Source organism: Habropoda laboriosa, unplaced genomic scaffold, assembly GCF_001263275.1.
Source record: "Habropoda laboriosa isolate 0110345459 unplaced genomic scaffold, ASM126327v1 scaffold718, whole genome shotgun sequence".
Taxonomy (NCBI): Eukaryota; Metazoa; Arthropoda; class Insecta; order Hymenoptera; family Apidae; genus Habropoda; species Habropoda laboriosa.
This window is the reverse complement of record NW_017100942.1, coordinates 1,180,635-1,201,389: the sequence shown is the minus strand read 5'-3', so window position 1 is coordinate 1,201,389 and position 20,755 is coordinate 1,180,635. Positions and strand designations below refer to the sequence as shown.

Genomic DNA, 20,755 nt, shown 5'->3' with positions numbered 1-20,755 from the left:
CGGGAATCGCGCTGTTTTGCGCGGTAAACCGCTTAACGTCGCGACTTGTTGATAAGCCGCGCTTCATTAGCAACGGCCAAATATAATTATCACGACCGAGAACGCGGACGAGCATTCTTGCTGTACTCTGCTGGGAGAGAACGAGAAACCAAGAAAATCCATTCGTTCCTATCAAATCCTACTACAAAAGGATTTATCTTCTCCCGTTACCTTTTCTCCATATATAAATAAATAATGTTTACAAAATACAGCAAAGAATTATTTTGTGATTATCGTAAACAATTTTTTCCTTAATAGAATTGGTAATGAAAAATTACATCTTATCTTTATAACAAATATAATTAAATATCTTACTGATGTAAATGAATAAAATTATTAAAATTTTCATACATTTATTCACACACATTAATGGTAACATAATTGAATAATTTTTTGTTACAGATGGTGTAAACGTTGACTAATAAAATTACCCAAAATATAATATGGGGGACGAAATATCGATATTTTTGGTGGTGGTTCTCGCGATTGGAGGTTTAATGATGATGAGCGCACTGCTGGCTTGCTACGCTTGTATCTTTCGAGACTTGTGCTGTAGGCCAGAGGACAGATCGAAAAGGAGGCGTCCTCAGAGTCCCCATCATGAACACGATGACCCTAATAGACCCAGACTGGATGCAATACTCTTAAACGATATTACACAAGGAGAAAGTATGCCTACGGAGTCTGAAAAGGTCTAATTAAAAGGAGCTACACTATTAAATCAATTTGAAGGATTAAAATTTTGGATATGGATAAGTGATGCTAGAAAAGAACTAATTAAACTTGAAATTAGAAATATTAAAGAACGTGTCTTTCATTATTAATGACTGTAAAAACGACGCATAAACGTAAATAGTTGAATTTTTATTTCAAGCTGCTATCTTGTAGATTAATGTATTATGTACATATTCAAATACATGCATACATATATACATACGATGTGTATCATATATATGCAGCAAATTTCATGTAATAAAAAATCTCTGGTAATAATATTTAACATCGTTCTGGTCGTCAATAAACGACAAACCACGTTACGTGGCTATATCTACAACCATATTAGTATATAAAATAAATTTCTATTTGTATTTCTCGTTCAATCATTATGCTACCCGCATTGTATATAACACATACTCCCATCCTTTCTGGTAACTCTACTTGTTGATTGGTCTAAGTACCCGCGAAAAGTTTTTATAGACATTGTTTTGTGCATTCACGAATCGTCTAATAATATATTCGACTAGCTGATTTGGCTATTAAGCTGCTGGAGTACTGACAGTACTACTTCGCGTAATGTCTGAAATGTTTAAAAAATATTTATTAAACGCTACGCATTTGTTTATAGAAAGATATTTGTGATAGTTTGAAGAATGGTTTAGTTACCTGAGGTTTACAGTGTTCCTCTAACCAACTAAACACACATCCAGATAATTCTGCAAAATTTGCTACAGAAATGTTGCTAAAAGTTTGGAACAAACGATCCATAATTGCTTGGAACTATAATAATACATAAGTTATAAAATAAAGCAATTTAAAAGACCATAACTTTGTGAAATAATTACACAATGTGTTTTAATCTTACCACTTGAAACTTAGTTTCATCAGATACACGCATTTCTGCATGCCCTGGTTGAGTTTGATGTGCTTTTACAATTTGCTCATAATTAGCCTGCATAATACGCAGAGCAACAACTTCTTTTCTCAATGCATTACGTTCTTCCTCTTGTTTTTTCTTTTGTTGCAACAAAAACTGTATATAATCAATAGATTTCTGAAGTACAGTAGCCTTGGAAAGTTTGTATCCTGAAGAATCTGTATGTTGGCAAGTGGGAACCAAATCTTGAAGAGAATCATATCCCTTCTTTATGGCATCTCTTCGTTTTTGTTCTGCCTGAGTATGAGCCTCCCTCCTGCGCTCTTTGTAACTTATAGTGGAATTTTTGTTATCACTGTCTTCATCCTCTACAATCAATTTCACAAAATTCTTTTGCAAATGTCAATGTTATTTCTCAAATAAAAAAAAAGGTCACCTATATTATTCTGACAGAATAAATCATTATAAAACTTACTGTACTTATTTAACTCACTTACCTGTATTATGAGCAGATGAAGATGGAGTATTCACTGACCCAGTACTACTACAACGGGAAAATGTATACTTTTCTGTAGGACTAGATGGTTCTAGCTTCATATCACTATCTCCTCCTATATTACCACCACCACCACCACCACAGCGCATTGCTAAATTGGCTATTTTCACAAAATAATAGAATATATAGAACACAGCTTGCAATACTGCATTCTAGTATTTTATACACAACAGAGATAATTAATAGAAATAAGTTATTTTCATTTAAAAATATAAAACGTCAAGTACGAATGATATGAAATACATCAATCTACAATATACATATATATAGTACTAAATAACAACAACAAAAAAATATATGAAACTAGACATAAAATTCAATTCCACTCACATATTTCGTATCCATCTTTGTGCAAGGTATCTGCCATTGTGTCAATGATTTGTTTGTCGAAGATCAAATCAAACAAGAAAAAGAATGTAGTTAAAATGCGCACGTGGAAAGGTTACAACACAGTTGCAACAAGTAAGATGCACTAAAAGTATATCGTAATAAATCACGGTTATCCATAAAGATTTGATTAACAACTCGGCACATTAACAAACACACTAGCTTCGAAATACTTCCTAAATCTATAGGAAACACGATCGCGATGCCATAATAAACATTCCAAAATTATTTCGTAACAACATTAGTTATGTGGATACTGCCATCTTCGACGGAAATGCAACTGTTGAGAATGGTCGACAGTTGGAAGAAACAGGGTCGCCACCTATCGAAACAAAGAGAGTACAAACTGTCAAACGGAGCCACGTGCTCGACTAGCAGACGAAAGTGAAAGTCAAGGTTGCATTAGACCAATCGGAGCAGTTCAATCATCTATTTTCAACCAGAGCAAATTCAAAGTCCTTCTACTTTCTTTTTGTCAATGCAATCGAAATATAGAAAGTATTCAAGAGCACGTTTTATGTTAAATTACGTTTATTATAAGGTGTATCTAATATATATATTTACAATCGCTTTAATACACGTAAAACCATTTAAGATAACTCATATTCTCTTCGGCGGTACGGCGTTTCGGGCCGTAACGCTGGCAATTGTATTCTTATGCACTTTTTCCTTGCATGTGTAAATTTCAAAGTACACGTATGGTATTTCCCTTTGTAATTGCTTATTGTGTACCTGATCCGAAGACCACTTTACCTGCTAGTACACAGATACTGCGAACGAACCATGGTCTTCGGATTTGTAATCATGATGAATGAAAATTGAAAATTATCGTTTCTGTGCCTCGCATTCTTAAAACGCACAGTACTACTAATTAGGAAATTATTCTACTTCTAATTGTGTATTCATTGTTATATTCGATTGTATATCCTTAGTAGATTCATATACGTAGTACACAACGCTACATTTGTATCATTCGGGGACGGATAATGTCGGAAAGCCGATGACTGTAAACTATTTTAAGACAATAAACTGACAACGTGTATCGTCGGAAGTGTAAATATTTCAGTGAGAGTACATAAGGTACATTTAGTTATTGATTCGTAAATACAATTCTCTGAAGACTGTATACAGGATGCTGTTACATTCAGGGGCCTAGATATATTCATGTGAAAGTGAGTCTCGTTACACGGTTTTTCTCCATATTTTCATTCTTTCTTTTTTTTTTTTTGTCGTTTTCTTATTGTTTAATCTGTCAGAACATACCACTATTCGCGATAATAAGCATAAAATGCAAGCATTTCGAAATTTCCGACACGGCGACTTAGTTACGCCCGCCCCCGCAATCCTATTCAACATAACATTAACTAAAATTCACACATCTTTTCTTTTTTATTTCATTTCTTGTTTTTTTTCTTTTTTATCATTTCTTTTGTAGCCAGAAACGCCCCACATGTATTTTATTTGAATAAAGGTCACTTTCCCGCAGTTAAATCGATAAAGCATCACATCGTAAATTCTCATTAAGTTTGAATTTAGTATTTTCAATATATATATCACGCGCACTTATTTCTCTCGCTCAATTTCTCACATACATGCGTGTTCGTGACGTACTCGTTTTCCGTCCGCTCGCTAAGTTCATTTTTCTTTTTTTTTTCTCCTAATTAATTTTCGACATCGATAAAAAATTATATATATTTCGATAATTATTTCATAATTAATTAATTATTATATTTTATTTTTTTTTATTTATATTTATTACTAGAATCATGAATAATAATTAACTCACAATATTTCAAACTACACTTCTTTGAGATTAATTAGGATTGGTGCAAATAATATTAATTAATTGAATCTACACAGACCGATCATCGAGCATCGCGCAGGGTAATCCGTCCGACTTTGAAAGAAATTACGTAAACATTTTCCATCAAGTTTGTTAAATAATCGTTGATTGCTTTCTAATCTTCTTTTTTGTTCCTCTTTTGAAAGAGCATTGCATGGAATTCGTAATTTTGTTTTTAATCAATGTCATTGATAAATTAGAAAATTGGTATTTCGAGAACGTTTTAAAAACAATCTGGTAATAATTTTCCTATAAATAATTGATCCTATAAATAATTTCCTAGCGCTATTAATATTGCAATATACGCCATCCAGCGAAAAAGATCGCACATTTAAAGGATGGCGTGTAAAAAAGAAAATAACACCCATTAAGGTATTTCAGCATATTTTCGCTCACATTTTCAATTCACTTTCTCCCCGACTTTGCATTTTTTAAGGCTCACAAAACTTTATATCATTATAAGTGTTTTGATTTCATCTAGGTGAGCTGCTCTATTAAATTAAATTTTTAATTACAAATTCATTCGTGAATAACCAGGAAAAAATATATCAATATATCACATGTCATTATGCAAAAACAATTCAGTTTTCAAAGCCTTTGACTTTCACTATTCATTTTGTGGCTTAAACTGATAATGTAACATAAATGGTATACACAAACCATTTTATACAGAAATTATTTTTTTCTTTTTTTTTCTGTTTTTTCTTGTTTAATTGAGCAGACTTAGATAAATTAGGAAATTGATATGAATATTGATGAACTTGGAGTACCTGCGCGAACCAGTCCCACTCAGTCCTCTCAGGTACTTATTCATTGATACTGCAAAATAAAATTTGCTAGAATCATGTCTAATGTCCACTCGAAATTTTATATAAAATTTCTACAAAGACAAGAATATCCTCCTGCCTACGTGAAACAAAATTCATCGCGTAAAATGATTTTTCTTTAATTAAGAAATATAACAAACAGCAAATTACCAAACACCAACAAACACCAAACACGTATTTTCGCGACTTAAATAGAACGAATCTTTTTCCTCATTTAACTACCAAATTTTGCAGTTGTGTATTTGTTTCTGTATTGTCTATTAAGTATTTAATTAAGTTATTAAGGACAAAATATTACGGCAAAAAAATGTTACAAACGTTTAGTGAGAAAATGGTAAATCAGTGCATCGTTTATGTTCAAGGAATACAGAAGGTGAATTCTTGTTCATCACCCTTATGACATTTAATCTGCTCTATTAGCGTGATATTGTTGTAAAATAAACATTTCATACAAAATTCATTCCTTCCGTTCTCCTTGTGTATACCATCACGACAATAATAATAATTAAAAGGGTCTGAAAAAAGTAGCTCTTTTTGTTGCTTTACGAACGACACGAATGATCAGCTATCATTTAGAATATTTGTAGATGTCACTGTGTATGACAAATCCGTCCGTAATAAAATAGGAAAATCAATCGCGTCAATTCCCTTCGCGCGGTAACCAACATGGCTAGAATTTTTCAAAACGAGGTTCGTTGCGCGAAATGCAGGACGTTCAGGAAAGAATTTTGTACTTTTCTAAGATCATTCGCTCGCTGGCGTAAAGGAACACGATACTTCAAATAGAAAGACCTCTTTCAAGAACCCAGTAAAGATGTTAGACAGATATTTTTGTACCATGATCAGAATCGATTTATATCTTCGAGCGTTTAACCTGACGTGACTTGGCAGTACGACGAGGTTTCTTTCCGGAGTCGCTCGGTGCTTCCTCTGCGTTCGATTTCCGTTTTGAAGATAATGAAGGCACAGGAGCCTTTGGAGGTGCCATTTCCACTATCGGTGGTGGCGGCGATGAAGGCTGTTGTGTAATTATTGGTTGTGGAGCTACTTCGGTAGGACTCTGCGCGTCCGCTATAGGAATGAAGTCCAATCCTTCATCAATCGTTTCTGGCATTATACCTTGATTCGTTAGAGGCTGTAGATCTTCCGTTGGTACCAACATAGATTGACCACAGACTACACACACTGGTATCGCCGGAGATTTAGATCGCCAATACTGAAGCTCTGTTTTACACTTGTTCAATTCCTACGCAATACATAACCATAATTTAGTAAATTACGAACTATCAAAGAAATTACAACCTACACTTACAATCTAAACACATTTAATTTGTATTTTTAACCAAGTAGGTATGTACTTTTTGTGACAGATTATTTTTACGAGTACTAAGTGTACCTTAGTAAATACCTGTAGGAGTGTGCTAAATTTACGAGAAGTCTCCTCGTTCTTCTTGTCGTTCTCATCAAGACGAGTAGCATATTCAACAATCTGTTTCTGTTGTTCTGCTATCTTGGTTTTGCAACTCCTCAAATCTCTACGCATTAACGTTAACTGACTATTATATCGCTTCATGCCTTGCTTAATTTTACGAATTCGTTTCCGTAACACCATATTTGATTGTGGCGGTGACACAGTGGATTCCAAGAGACCAGGATCTTCCGACGAATGAGGTGGGGACCCTTCTTCTCCACTATTGCTTCCTGATTTACCACTTCCAACAGTTAAGGGTGTAGAATCCAGGCACATGAATGGCTTGCTCACATTACTAGAAGCTACGATATTTAAGTAAAAAAGATACAGATGTTATAAAATAATACGAATTAAGTTAGTTCTCAAGAATTCAAGAAATTACAGATTTTTACTCACAGGAGAATGTCCCAGCAAGATCTAGGAAATCAGCTCCAAAATAAGGTATTTCTGGTAATGTTGGTTCAATACGTTCCTTAAAGTACTCCATAGCCATAGTACTTAAATCAAATAATTCATCTGTAACTTTGTATGGTCTGGCTAATTTTGGAGTTACTTTTATATAATGCAAAATACGATAAACCTCATCTAAAATCTGAAATATAATTAGAAATTGGAACTCTCGTATATATTTGTAAATTATATACTTTTAACCTTGTAACCTATAAGAGAAACATCATTTACCTCTCCAGGAAAAAAACAACAATGTTTACGCTCAATATGTTTGCCAAAACTCATCTGAAGCAATGTAAGACGCATATGAAGGGTTTCAATGATATCTGATTCACAAGCTAATGGATGATTTCTACGTGCAGATTCACGTCTTGGCATCTGTGCTTTGATTGCCTGAAAACGACTCAACATTTGTGCTTGAAGCTTCTGAAATGTAGAATTTAAAATTGATCCACAAACATGATCCATCTGGTGACATACCTACAAAAAATAAACAAAGCTTAAATACATACATTTTATAAACATTCAATAAGGATTGTGATCATTTTAAGTAATTTTTAAGATTGTGCAAATATTTCATCCTATAATTTTCACTTACTGGACGTAAATGAGCCACTGTATTATAATCCAAATAGCTAAAAATCTTTTCAAGAATTTCAACTGGTAAGTTAAGGAGGTTCAAATTACTATAAGGAGGTGGATCCGAAACGGATGCTCCATTATAAGAGCTGGCCATTGCTACAGACTGATGTCTTCTGGATGAACTCACATCTGTAACTTCAGCAACTGGCCCACTCCCATTACTTCCTCCCATACTACTTGACTGACGAGTCGATACCATATTTTTAGTACTTTAGATGATCAGCTTCACCAAAAACCTAAAAGCATAATACATTACACATGAAGGTAATTTGGTTCATTGGTATGTTCATTAAATATTAAGTACTAATCATCAAAACATGAAAGAATGAAGAGAAGAAAATTGTTTATTTAAATTCAATCATATACAAAATATATTTAATTCATAATATAATAAAAAGCAAAATAATATTGCAATATTGTTATACACCTGTTAACAGTGAACTGTCACCAAGCAAATGATCAACTTTAAAAAACTATTACACAATTAATGTAATAATATGACTCATCAAAATTATAATTTTGTACAAATGCATACAGGAATTCTTAGAGAATAAAAAAATACCAAAGAACTTTCCATGCAGTTGCATTAATAAATAAAGGATTAAAACGTTTGCTCTAACATTTATTTATTTTCAGAGTCTATTTGTACAATTTTTTATGTATTAGTCAAAAATTGTTGGATCGAAGTATAAAAAACGCAATAAAAGAACGAAAAAGCGAAATTCATTGATGGTAAGTGCGACGAAATTTCCTACTAACGTATATTGCATCGTTTTAAAATACGTTCTTAAAAACAAATCACCAACGAAAAGTGTGTTAAAAGAAACTCGTGAGGTTTCGTCATAACGAAATATCGACAGAATACCGACAGAAAACAAATTCACAATGTAACCTACGAAAACCTTCGACAATGTCTGCGTACGTATCGGTTATTCCCGTCAGCTCTCAAAAAGTGAAAAAACAACGAATGTTAACAGCCGATACAAACCAAAAATTAATAAAGAGGCTGACGCAAAACGGAAGGTAGAATTTCCGACAGTTGACCGAAAGCTTGAACGAAAGAAATCAAATTGACAAATTTAAAAAACGTCTAGACGATGTGCGACTAACGACTAGTTAGACAACGACGAATACCTGGTGCATTGGCAGTGCAAGTGCGATCATCGAATACTTTAGTCTATGATGTACAATAACCAAGAAGCGAAAAATACAAAGAATATAAGCAGATGGACATAAATACGAGGTATCTTTACCCGCCACTGTAACGAGATGGCCGTGGTGTGTTATACACATAGTCACGGCAAAGTTATACAAAGTCCGATGGAAACAAACAGAGGGAAACCGGGTGACCGTGCGCAATCAATGTACCTATGACTTTTCTCTCTTTAAATAAAATGTTCGAAGAAGCTGCGTACATTTCCATACGTAAAGTAACGAGAAGGATCGTTGTGAGAATATTAAGAAAAAGAAGTGCGAGGAAGTCGAGAAAGCTCACATACCCCCTGCTAAATGACGAAAAGCAATCACTGTATCCGCATTGGTGTTTTCAGCGACATTTTGACGGAGTCCCTTCCTTCTCCTGACGACCCCTGCTCAACGCTCTCGTTCTCACTCCGTTTCACTACCGAAGCTTCTCTTGTTTCGTCTCGAGTAGCCTTATCGCTCTCGTTCGTGGCTACTTTTCTGTCTTTCTCTTTTCCTCTTATGTGTAATATACTCGTGTAACTATGGCGCACTCACACGCGTAAATCGTACCCGGAAAAAAGCCCGCGCGTGCAGCGACCGAGAAATGCTTCTTTTTCGTTACCTATCTCAAGACCTGTTTCTTTCCCCTTCAGAAAATCACCGTCGAGTGCATCGGCTTCGAATCTATAAATACCAGAATAAAGGATAACGATGTCACTATCTTACGAAGCTGTTTCGCTCGCAAACAGGGTACAGTTGCAAGAAAAATTTATTCTTTACTTTTTTCAGTGTGTCTTTCGCTTTTATCAGCAAATCGGTTCGCTACAGTCAAGATCGGCGCACAATCAACGCCGACGTCGACGATGACGATTATCGCGACGACGACGGCGACGAAATGTATATGTGTGAATCTGTAGTATCGTCACTTCGTTCGACGGTTGTGCTCACATTCCGTGAAAACGTACCCACCGACTCACGAACGGTTCTCGATTGGTTGACTCGTAGGCCAGTTCGCAACGCGCGCTATTCCGACATTTTAACGGCTATTCCACAATCTGTGTAGGCAGAATGCATCTCTGAGCTCTAAACATGAATGTCCATTACTACAGTAGCACAGGAGAGAAACTCGTAAAAATTTTGGTCTTCGAACTTGTGCCAGCGACATCTATAGGTTACGCTAATCAATCAAAAGAGCGTAGAATTTAAATCGAAGAACAGTATAACGGTTTTATACGTTGCTTTACAATAACGTTAGACGAAAAAAGTAAGTATCGTTAGAAATGAACTGTTGTTTGTAAATTAAACAGTGTAAATGACAATGTCTGTTATTTTTTTTACAGAAATGCATATAATTCAGTTAAATTCAAATCTATGTGATGTTATCAGTGTATCGAATTACACGTTATTATCGGAAGATTTTTAAGAAGACTAAGGAATGTATTTATTTATTTATTGTGTTAATTTGAATGTAATAAATTTCAAATAAAACTTATCATTATGTACTTTAGAAAATCTATAGTATACTCAAAGAAACTCCTGCTACTAATTTCCAAGATATAACCTACATTATTTATCAAACGTCCATTTATGAATGTCATGCAAAATTATCACAAAATTAAAAAGACAATTCAAGATACATTCGTAAACACGATTAAATGATTTGATTTTTTACTTAAATATCTTGTTAGAAATTCGAAACATAAGAAATTTTAAATGTATTTCTAATAATAATACGTGCTACAAAAACGTCTTGACGACAATCGTAACACTTTTTTAACGCGTTCAAATATATAATATGTCAAGGATATAAAGATATCCCCGATCTAGTTACACGAAAAGGACAAGATCACGAATATCTTTATTTTTTACGTTACTAAAACAATACGATAATAATATCAGATTTATTTGAAATAAGATATTTAAGTATACGAGATTTTCATATAACAATTACTAATTAAATATCATTTTTATTACCATTTAGTTTTTGTTACCATTTTTAAATAACTTTCTAAATGTACTTTTACTACAATAAGCAAAATTATATAATCAATTTAGATTTGTAACAATACACTTTCATTTATTTACACTTACAGCTAACATAGAAAGTTTTCTTACAATATGCAGTTTAACATTTCGTTTCCTGCTCGATGATTGCTTCAATCGTTTTATTTAATCTTCGTGCATTTTATGCAGCAATAGAGAGGATAAATAATCAACATTTTTATAACCTTCCAAAAAATGATGCGTTTTCAGAAGAAGTGGAAATATTTCCACATTTCTCACGTTTATTCAAACTCGTGAATCAACGAGTGCTTGTTGTCGTTTTACGAAATGCTCTTTTGGCTAAACGCTATTCCGGGCAGTAGGTCGCGCAATAAAATTTGAAAATTATCAAAACGTCCGAAAATATAAATCGCGTCAGACCCGTTCCTGTCATTCCAAAATGATTATCTTGTTGACCTTTCGCGAAGGAATTCGCCTTTGCCCTTGCCTCCTTCCCGAATAAATGCCCAAAAAAGATTATTTCCCCACGGCATTGCGATTTGTGTGTGTAAGTGTTGCATAATGCTTATGAAATCAGGTCTAAGAAACTAGCGGCGGTTTTCTTGAAACTTTTATTCCGAAACGTATCAAACGACGGCGACCTTCATATACATATTTATAATAATAAATATTTCGAAGGTTCGTTGAAGGAGCTGCCTCTATCGTCGATATTTCACACTACTTACTGGAAATCAAATTCTACGCCCTATATACATTTTAATAATTACTTTTAAGCATTCTTCTAACCTAACCTATTTACGTCTAGTAGTTTTTCGGCAAGATTTTTTTGCAGTAATAGTAACGTTGAAAATTGATTCAGGTTTATCGAATATTTGTCTAATTGTATTTAATATGCAGCGAATTGATAAATGAGAGATAATTTATGATATTTAGACGGAAGATTTGAAAGAATTTGGAAGTTTTTCGGTTAGCATGAGACGATTGGGGAAAGCCGCGAGCGGAAGCAATCTCACCAAACGGAAGCTGACACATTTAAAACACAGTAATGGGTTCTTACGAACGCCAAAGTACCGCAAGCTGTGGCTCACGTACCACAAACGTCTTCACCAGGGCTATTCTTTCGGTCGCGATAGACGGAAGGTAGTTTCATTATTTGATAATTTTTTTTATTATCAGTACAATGAGTTTCCATTCAAAAGTAAGAAGATAAACTTGACCAAATGATAATTCTTAAATTTACAGTGTTGTAATATCGAGATTTATTCAGAAATTTGGTTCACTTGAAAGCGAGGTTATTTCTAGCGGCAGCATTATCTAGAATTCATTGTTGTGTAAAAATTTTACATACAGTAGACGAAACATCTGAAGTGATAAATTAAATGCAACCGTAAAGTTGCGTATAAATTTCAACAGATTAGAGCGTATGAATTTACTTCATATCGATACGTATTCAATTTCAAACGCTGATGTCATATATGGTAGATACAGAAAGTATTTTAACTCATCCTTATCTCTCCATACAATATTCTTTTCTCCCTCTCGTATCCAATCTTTTTAATAGAATTAAATCATTCTCTAAGTGGTGAGAAAGGGTAAAATATAACTAATCACTGTGGTTAAATCAGAACACTGAATTAAATTAAATTAAAAACCCATGGTTAAATCTAACTACCAATATACGTGTAAATACCAAACTAAAATACTAAAATAACTAAAAATCAAACTACAATACCAAACTAAAACTATCCATTTTTTCTACAATTTCATAATTGTACACAATTGTCATAATTTAGTCTCTAATTAACACTGTGTTTCTGTATATGTTACTAAAACACTAAAATACCTAAAAAACTAAACAATAATCAAACTAAACCTATCCATTTTTTCTACAATTCCATAATTATACACAATAGTCATAATTTGCATAATTAAATCTCTGATTAACACTGCGTTTCTGTACATGTTACTAAAACCCTAAAATACCTAAAAAACTAAAAAATAATCAAACTAAAACTATCCATTTTTTCTACAATTCCATAATTACACACGATAGTCATAACTCTTATAATTCAATCTCCGATTGAATCTACGTTTCCCTGCAGTTCACGAGAGAGGCAATAAACAACGAAGTCATTGAACCATCTTGCGACAACGTGTGTTGTCGAGCTTTCTGAAACCGTACTCGTATCAATTTCTCGATGTGCCAGTTTTAAGATACAAAGTCAGGGCCAGTGTGATTCATCGGAAATCACCTTCTTTCTCCCTTTTTCTTCTTTTTCTTTTTTCTCTCCCCTTCCCGGACTTTCTCGATATCGCGTTCACCTGGCCATTGTGCAGCGGCGTCTTCATCTCTCGGCCGCTATTAAATTTGTGCAGAGTCGGTAGGCCTCCGCGAAATAAAAGTGGTGGACTCTTATTTAACATAGCCGACAAGCCGGCAGTTGCTCAGTCGACCACCGACCGTAACAGAGCATTCGCATTTCTAAGTTAACATATCGGTGAACCGGCGGGGAACTTGGACGTCGGCTAAAAGGAACACTTCCACTTTGCCGTGAAAAGTGACAGTTGCCTTCGTCATGGCTTTCTTGATCTTCACGCTAGGACTGATTTTTTCACCGAGTGAGTCCCTTTTCTTTCCCCCTTTTCTCTCTCTCTCTCTCTCTTTCGTGGCTTTCTCTAGATTTTTTTGTTCTCTTCGTCGCCGTGTCAGTGTCCCTTTTCTTATCCTTTTCTTCTTCCTCTCTCTCACCGTCGTCGTAGTTTTCTTGATCTTCACGCTGGGACTGATTTTCTTTTTTTCTTTTTTACCGAGTGAGCCCCTTTTCTTTCTTCTTTTCTCTCCTTTTTCTCTTCTAGCCTGGTGACGCACGAAAAGAACGTTAGGCATTTTTGTGATTCACTGGGAAAGAAGTGTTTCCGTTTGGAATATTAAACGATAGATTCTTCCGGGATGAGCCTTTCCATTTGTGTGATTAGAGAATTTTTAGAAATTTCAAATTTTTCGAGATTCAAGAATAACATTCTTACACAAACATATTTCTTCGCTGAAGTTAGAATAAAATAGTACTATTCTTACGAACTTATTCGGTAGATGGATACTCTATTAAATCAAATTCACAGAGACACTATGCCACATTTTATTTGATAATTGTATCAATGCTCAAAGCGAACACTTGAAAGAGCGCAAGATAAGAAACCTAGCTGCGATTGACCACGTATTTACAAAGTGTATTACTTTTTTGTGTTTCTACATTTTCTCTAATCGACAAATACGAATATTTCGTGTGTATCATTTTACATTTTTACCTCAACTTCGGAATGAACCGAGTTAAAAAAAAAAAAAAAACATGCTGCACGAGGAACACAGCTATTTCAATTCGCCGTGTGTTTCGATATCCGGCCACGACCGTTCTTCCTATAATTAATTACACTTACCATTAATATCACGAAACTGTTTAAGATTCACAAGATTCCCGCTGCATGTACAACTCTGTCACTCGTGTTGCATATAATAACGACGGTATGAAAACGATAATTAGAGTACGCCTGTCTCGAAAGATTCCCACCTGGGCGATAAAAGAATTCGTTTCGAATAGATAAATCGCGTTGCATAAAATTTGAGAAAAGAAGGGAAAGCTAAAATACCGGACAGCCTGTAACATCCCCCGTTCTTCGATTCATAAAATGTAAACGAAATCGCGAACTGTGCTCGCATAATTTACGACCGCTGCTTTCCACGTTTATTTTCATTAGAACGCCATCGACCAAACTCTCTCGTTTCATCCCTGCGGAATTTATCGTTTTTACACGTTTCATTCGTTCTTTCCTTTTTTTTCTCCTCTCGATGAACGACATTTATATACCAATCTGACGTGAAAACTTCTTCGCACGAGAGAAGAAAAAAAAGCAGATTTTTCTTGGAAATTCCTCGGTTCCGTACAAAATTTTCGTAACCTAACCTAACTATCGAATTCGTAGATTCGATGAATTTTAGTCTGGAAACAAAGTTGCGTTGCATAACTATTTTCTACACGCGTGTAAGTGAACGTGAAACAGTTGGAGTGTCATCTTGATATCATTTAATGACACTCTTAATAAATATTATCGCGATATAAACATCGGAGTTTCGCGAACCGAGAGCGGAGAGGAGAGAGAATTGTCGCGAGAGTTCGTGAACGGGCGGGCGGCGGACCGAAAATTTGTCTTTTCCCTATTGTTCGGAAAAATAGGCCAATCGTAGGCAATCTAGTGATTAGAATAAGATGAGATAATACGATGTTCCTTGAGCGAGCTTAAGGTTAATTAGCGCAATTTATCGTTTAAGAAATCGAAATTGTCAACTACCGTTTTTTTGTCGGATTCCGCACAGGTCGTCGTGGATTCGTCGAATTCGATCTTTCTAACATCGATACAATTTTTTCGACGACGAAAACGCTTCGACGATTTTACAATGAAATTACTCTTACTGTTATTGTCACGTGTAGATGAAAAATGACGCCGCGCGTCGTTTCTATAATAGCTCCCGTGTGCAAGAAGAAAAAAAAAGAAAGAAAGAAAGAAAGAAGAGTTGACACGTTAATGGGAAACTTTGAAAAATCGAAAAGGTGAAAAGTTGCATTTGTCACTGCGGGTTTTCTGGAACGGAATTGCCCCGAGTAATTTCGTCTAAACGATTTCAATCGTAGATAGTGCAACAATCAAGTGACGTAAGAAATTGTTGAACGAGCGTTCTATCGTAAAGTTTTAGCTTCCTAAATCTCTCGTGTTCCCACCTAGTGTTTTCGATTCAGTGATAAATTACACAGCGATACAAGATCGTAATCTTTCAATCTTTCGTTTCACTTACGTCAGACAGCTTCGTGTATATTTAAACAAAAAAAGAAAAAAGAATAACGTAAAGTGTAAATTCGCGAAGAGACGTCCTCTTCGATATTTTGACAAAGAGAGGATTCACCTATTATTAGAACACTAGCCGACTTTCATTCAAAGCGACACACTCATTCGTAAAAAAAGATACCAATAAAATAACCACTTTCTATAAAGTGAGTCGAGGAAAAAGTTCCTTTAGATTATCGTACTTTAATTCGAAGAGTGTTTCGCCTGATTTGCATCTTTACCATTTTCTAGAATAAATTAGTCGATGAAGATACATGTGAATTAAAGAATTTTTGAAAATTTCATTTGTAGAAATTTCAGAGTACAGTGAACCTTCGAAATCTGGAATAATAATATTGAAGCAGAAACGTTTCTATCGCCTTTATCACTGATTTTCAATAGAAATTATTGTTTCAATACTTTTTAAAACAAATTAACAAAGTTAAAAAAGTAACAGAGAAAAATATTATTTTTTTTTGTAAATCGGTCAAAAGTGTACACTTTTCTGTCCTATCGGCGTAGAAATATATATTTTTTTATGTACTACAGAATTTTAGTAATTAGTTTATGTATGTCGTGAGATAAAACATGTTAAAAATATGCAAATATAAAAATAATAAATACTGAAATAAAGCGCGCGAAAAGGAAGCTTTACAACACGCTAACCTAACCTCTAATGGGAAAAAGAAAGGGAATAAAAATAGAAAATAAGATAGCGATAATGCAGGGAGTAATTATTCAATGATTAAGAAAGAAAAATATTTGACGAAAAGTAACACGTAATTTTGTGATCGACGAAGAAAACGGGAAAAATCGTTGTGTATGTTGTCCAACTTCCATTACAACAAAAAGTACATAGCCCGGAACGATATGTAATGCCCATAAACACAGCCGATATCACCGGTGTGTTTTTACACAATTTCTCACATATAACGTGTTGCACAATCTGGCGGGGAAAAACAGAAAATCACCGGAAAATCAAGGCGTGTACATCGGGGGGACCGGTTAATCAAATTTACCTATTGAATTAATTCGCGTTTGAATTGATGCTAGGAAGGATAAGCACGAGAGATATTCAGATAAACGCTGATTTTTCCATTCTTCCAGTCAACTACTGCATTTCATTTTCACAATCTTAATTCCTTGTAATTAGATTGAACATACATTAGATCGTTAAAGACTCGATAATCGCAACAAAATAACAAGGATAATGTTAATGTTTCTCATAAACACTTTAAAAAAAATTAGAGAAAAAACGACAATGAACATGTTTTTGCACTTTTTCGTTAAATTTACTAGTATAATATGGGATAAAAATAAATCAATGATCGACGTAATTACTTACCAGCTAGAAACAGTCCGGTTTAGAAAAGGTCACTATTCTTATTAGTAATAAATAACTCGAGCAAAATATTGAATTTATTACTCTATGAATTTTTTATTTTGTGTCATATTATAAACTTGTATATTTCTTTTTTACTTCGTGTGATTATTACGATTTTTTACTAAAACTTAGAAAATAAATTGTATATAACATCGTGATAAAAAAGAATTTTCTATTTTATTCACGAGGTATGTTGACAAGGTTCGCTGGAAAATCCGTAGACATCTTGTAAGCAAGGTTATGATTTAACTGTGAATCACGCGAGATTTTCGCGCTCAAGTACATACATATGTATACACAAGAAGGCACGCTCAATAGTGCACATTTCGATACTGTCAGGGTCTCTCTATACCGATCCATTCGTAGAAACGAATGTTACAAACTTTTTACTTACAGACTTGAATAACAAAGTTACAATGAAGTCTAAAAGGACACGTGTACGTGATTTTTAGTACGCAATAATCGGTGCTTGCTTGAAAATATACATACCTTTTCACGGTACTGGTGTTAATAGCTGCTATATGAACGAATGTAATACGACACTATCCATTGTAAACGATAAGTGAAATTCTAGATCGAGTGGAACAATGAAAACGATTGCAGTCGAGAAACCTGTACAGCGGTTTCGAAATCTTTCATCCCTGTACTCGTTCGGATTGAGTAATTAAGGTCGGAGTAAACTTCGAGAAGTCCAGTAAATTCGCAATATTCACGGTTACTTCAATCAATAAAGTGCAAATTAAGAAGAAGGATATTAAAATATTGATTTTTATCAATCAGTATCAGTATTTTCTAACTAATGTAAAAGCAAACGAAATGAAAAATGACACGAATTTCCTTCAAATTACTGACTTAATCTAAGTGCAAACAAGTGGACGAATACATTTTCTAGATACAATTAAAAATACTCTGTCGAAGAATTAGCAAAAAAGCGTTAAATACAATGGAAACAGAAACAGTGCATTATTATGCACAAGTCAAATTGACTGTATTTATCTAATCTATTTGTTATTCTTATATTTGCATAAGATAAAAAGAACCAACACCGTATTTGCTGAAATTAAACAGAACAAACATAATATAATACTGCACGAACTTGGATCTTTCAATAAAATCAATAATTTTCACTTGGAAAAATGAACTAAATCAAAATTATCAAATTTAATGAAACCTTGATTTTCAATGGAACGGTGTACCACTTCTGTCCTTTCCACTTCACGTTTATTTACTATTCAAAGTACATCGACGCAAAGTTCGATCGTTTAACGTCACAGCATCTTATGCAACTATATTAATGCACCTAAGGCTGTCCATTCAACTTTTTCACTATCTGAAGAAAAATAAGGTTCCCGGAATAAAAGCGCGAGATTGCTTCACATATAATACACGTGCTTCCGTTTTCATCGATAATCGTTAGCGAATAGGTTAGGTTTTACGAGTAACCGATGAACTATTTCACATGTCGAAAAGACAGATGTCGTGACATCAGATGTTTCTCGGCTATGTTCACTTAAATTACTTTATAGTCCTCGAAATGTCGGTGAAAGGACCTCCTACTTGGTTTTGACTGTCTGCTGCCTGGAAACAATGTCGATCCTAAGTAAATCATCGTCGTTGTCGTGGTCGTCTTCTTCGTCATACGACGCACGTGTCGAGCATATGCGTAGGATCTCGAAGTATAGTCAGTGTACAGCGATTTATGTACATATCTCTCGTAGAGCGAGCAAGGGCTGACTCATTAACCGGTAAACGAAAAATGTAACTGTGCCTAAGGAAGCAGCCTATTTTGCTTTCCACCAGGAACTACGAATTTATCGCTCGAATTATGAATAATCCATGTATACATAGATACGTACTTAAGCGATTTCCACGGTTAACTATGTTATTCCGATAATATGTAACACTCTTTGTGGAAAAGTTCATAGAAAAGTTTCGACGTATTTTTGTTTTTTTTTTTCATTTTTAGATAATACGTTTTGCTTTTGAATAGATCTACAATTTATGGTTCTATTATACAATAATGGTACTATAATTTATGCGATACCGACGGCTGTTTTAAGAGTAAATTCTAATGTAGCGTATTGTTTTAGAGGTGTCTTTATAAAGAAGCTTTAATATTTTCGTTTCACTTACTTCTTGTAACCGTTATCTTCTTAAATGGTCGAGCTTATCTCACCTGATATAATAGTAGTAATTTTCAAGAGTATTATGAACAATGTGTAAAGCATCGTTTTATGCGAATACTGGTAGTAATTGTAATTGACTGTGTTTATCCAATAATGCGGAAAAACTTTGATGTTTTTTCCCGCTTTAATACTTACCATTATTCTTTTATTCCTGTAATATTTCACTTTAATAATGTTAATTAAAGGAAAATACTACAATTACTCTTATTTATTGACAGACAGATTAATACATTTCTCTTTTAATTTCTACTACGACTTAACCTAAAAGATAATCGATTTATTTATAAATTATTCTTCATTTTTCTTTGGTTTTTTAACAAAAGTACTTCCTACAGGTAATTTTAGTTTATCGAATGGTCAAGTCGATCTTATCTGGCAATAATAATTATTCTAAGAGTACATCTTGACGATAAAAAGTACGATCGCAAAATTGTCCGTATAAAAGGTTACCATAGATAAAAGCGTAGTGTCCTTCGATGCATACGTTGAACAAGTTTACATTTTATTATTCAACAGCACGTCAGCTGAACATGTACCATCCAAAGCATTCGATGTCAGAGTACGTAACGGTATAATCATTGCAATCGAATTCGTAGGAACGAATCGATATTATATTCGTTAGCTGAACGAACGGTCTCCGCTTCGCGGGAACATGTAGCCGAATGAAGGAGGCTAGAATAATTCATCTGTGACGAGTCGAATGCAAGAACAGAGAAGCCCACCTTGTAAATCTTTCGTGAATCGACTTTCACTGGAGAGTCAAGAGGTTCCCATGGAAGTGTGAAAACCACGAACAGATCAGCCTAACCCAGATCGTTCTATTTTACCAATTCGACTAAAATATCGCATGCATTATTCATGCAATTTAATCGTAATTTTATACTCCATTTTAATTCGATTGTCACTTGACTTAACAAACGAGAGCACCATCGAGACACGATCCTTGATAATTTCTACTGTTTGCTTTTCGTGATTTTCACGAGTGACCCTGTGATTCAGGTTTCGCAACGATAATAATTCTCTCATAATTCTTGGCTAATTACGACCGGCTAATTAAAAAGCGGAATCTGATCAAACGGAAATTTTTATATAATATGCAAAGCGAACGATTTTATGAATTAGCGTATTCGTTTCTGTTCCAGAATTGGTCGCTGGTAATTTCAGTTACGATGGCAGTCATGGTGAGTTAATTACGTATTACAGATTATATGTCTATTAAATATTTTCAGACGTACTTCGGGATAATTTGTGTTCGAACTCTCAGAACTTGTTTGTTATGCTTTTCTTTTCCTAACGGCATTAAATCTCGTAT

The 20,755-nt window shown here is 34.3% G+C and overlaps 4 protein-coding genes across 4 annotated transcripts in view; 2 read left to right on the top strand and 2 right to left on the bottom strand.

Annotated features, from left to right (window-relative positions):
- The first annotated feature begins 452 nt into the window (after nt 1-452).
- Nucleotides 453-742, top strand: LOC108577659. Its single transcript, XM_017940840.1, has one exon. It carries the CDS (start codon nt 483-485, stop codon nt 735-737), a length of 255 nt encoding a protein of 84 aa, XP_017796329.1. The 5' UTR covers nt 453-482; the 3' UTR covers nt 738-742.
- Nucleotides 743-1,005: 263 nt separating this feature from the next.
- Nucleotides 1,006-2,702, bottom strand: LOC108577649 (max-like protein X). The gene is made up of 5 exons (XM_017940828.1): nt 2,520-2,702; nt 2,131-2,289; nt 1,622-2,001; nt 1,423-1,536; nt 1,006-1,336 (listed from the first exon to the last, which is right to left on the bottom strand). Exons 1-5 carry the CDS (start codon nt 2,554-2,556, stop codon nt 1,280-1,282), a joined length of 747 nt encoding a protein of 248 aa, XP_017796317.1. The 5' UTR covers nt 2,557-2,702; the 3' UTR covers nt 1,006-1,279.
- A 2,896-nt stretch (nt 2,703-5,598) lies between these two features.
- Nucleotides 5,599-9,328, bottom strand: LOC108577640 (F-box only protein 28). The gene is made up of 6 exons (XM_017940818.1): nt 9,309-9,328; nt 7,766-8,045; nt 7,399-7,647; nt 7,114-7,309; nt 6,655-7,019; nt 5,599-6,492 (listed from the first exon to the last, which is right to left on the bottom strand). Exons 2-6 carry the CDS (start codon nt 8,006-8,008, stop codon nt 6,100-6,102), a joined length of 1,446 nt encoding a protein of 481 aa, XP_017796307.1. The 5' UTR covers nt 8,009-8,045; nt 9,309-9,328; the 3' UTR covers nt 5,599-6,099.
- Nucleotides 9,329-13,459: 4,131 nt separating this feature from the next.
- The window catches only part of LOC108577650 (carbonic anhydrase 2-like), a 10,724-nt gene continuing 3,428 nt past the window's right edge, over nt 13,460-20,755 (top strand). Inside the window, exons 1-2 of the mRNA XM_017940829.1 lie at nt 13,460-13,617; nt 20,586-20,624. Of these exons, the coding sequence (XP_017796318.1) occupies nt 13,575-13,617; nt 20,586-20,624 (82 nt within the window). The 5' untranslated portion in view covers nt 13,460-13,574. The remainder of the gene's footprint in view (nt 13,618-20,585; nt 20,625-20,755) is intronic.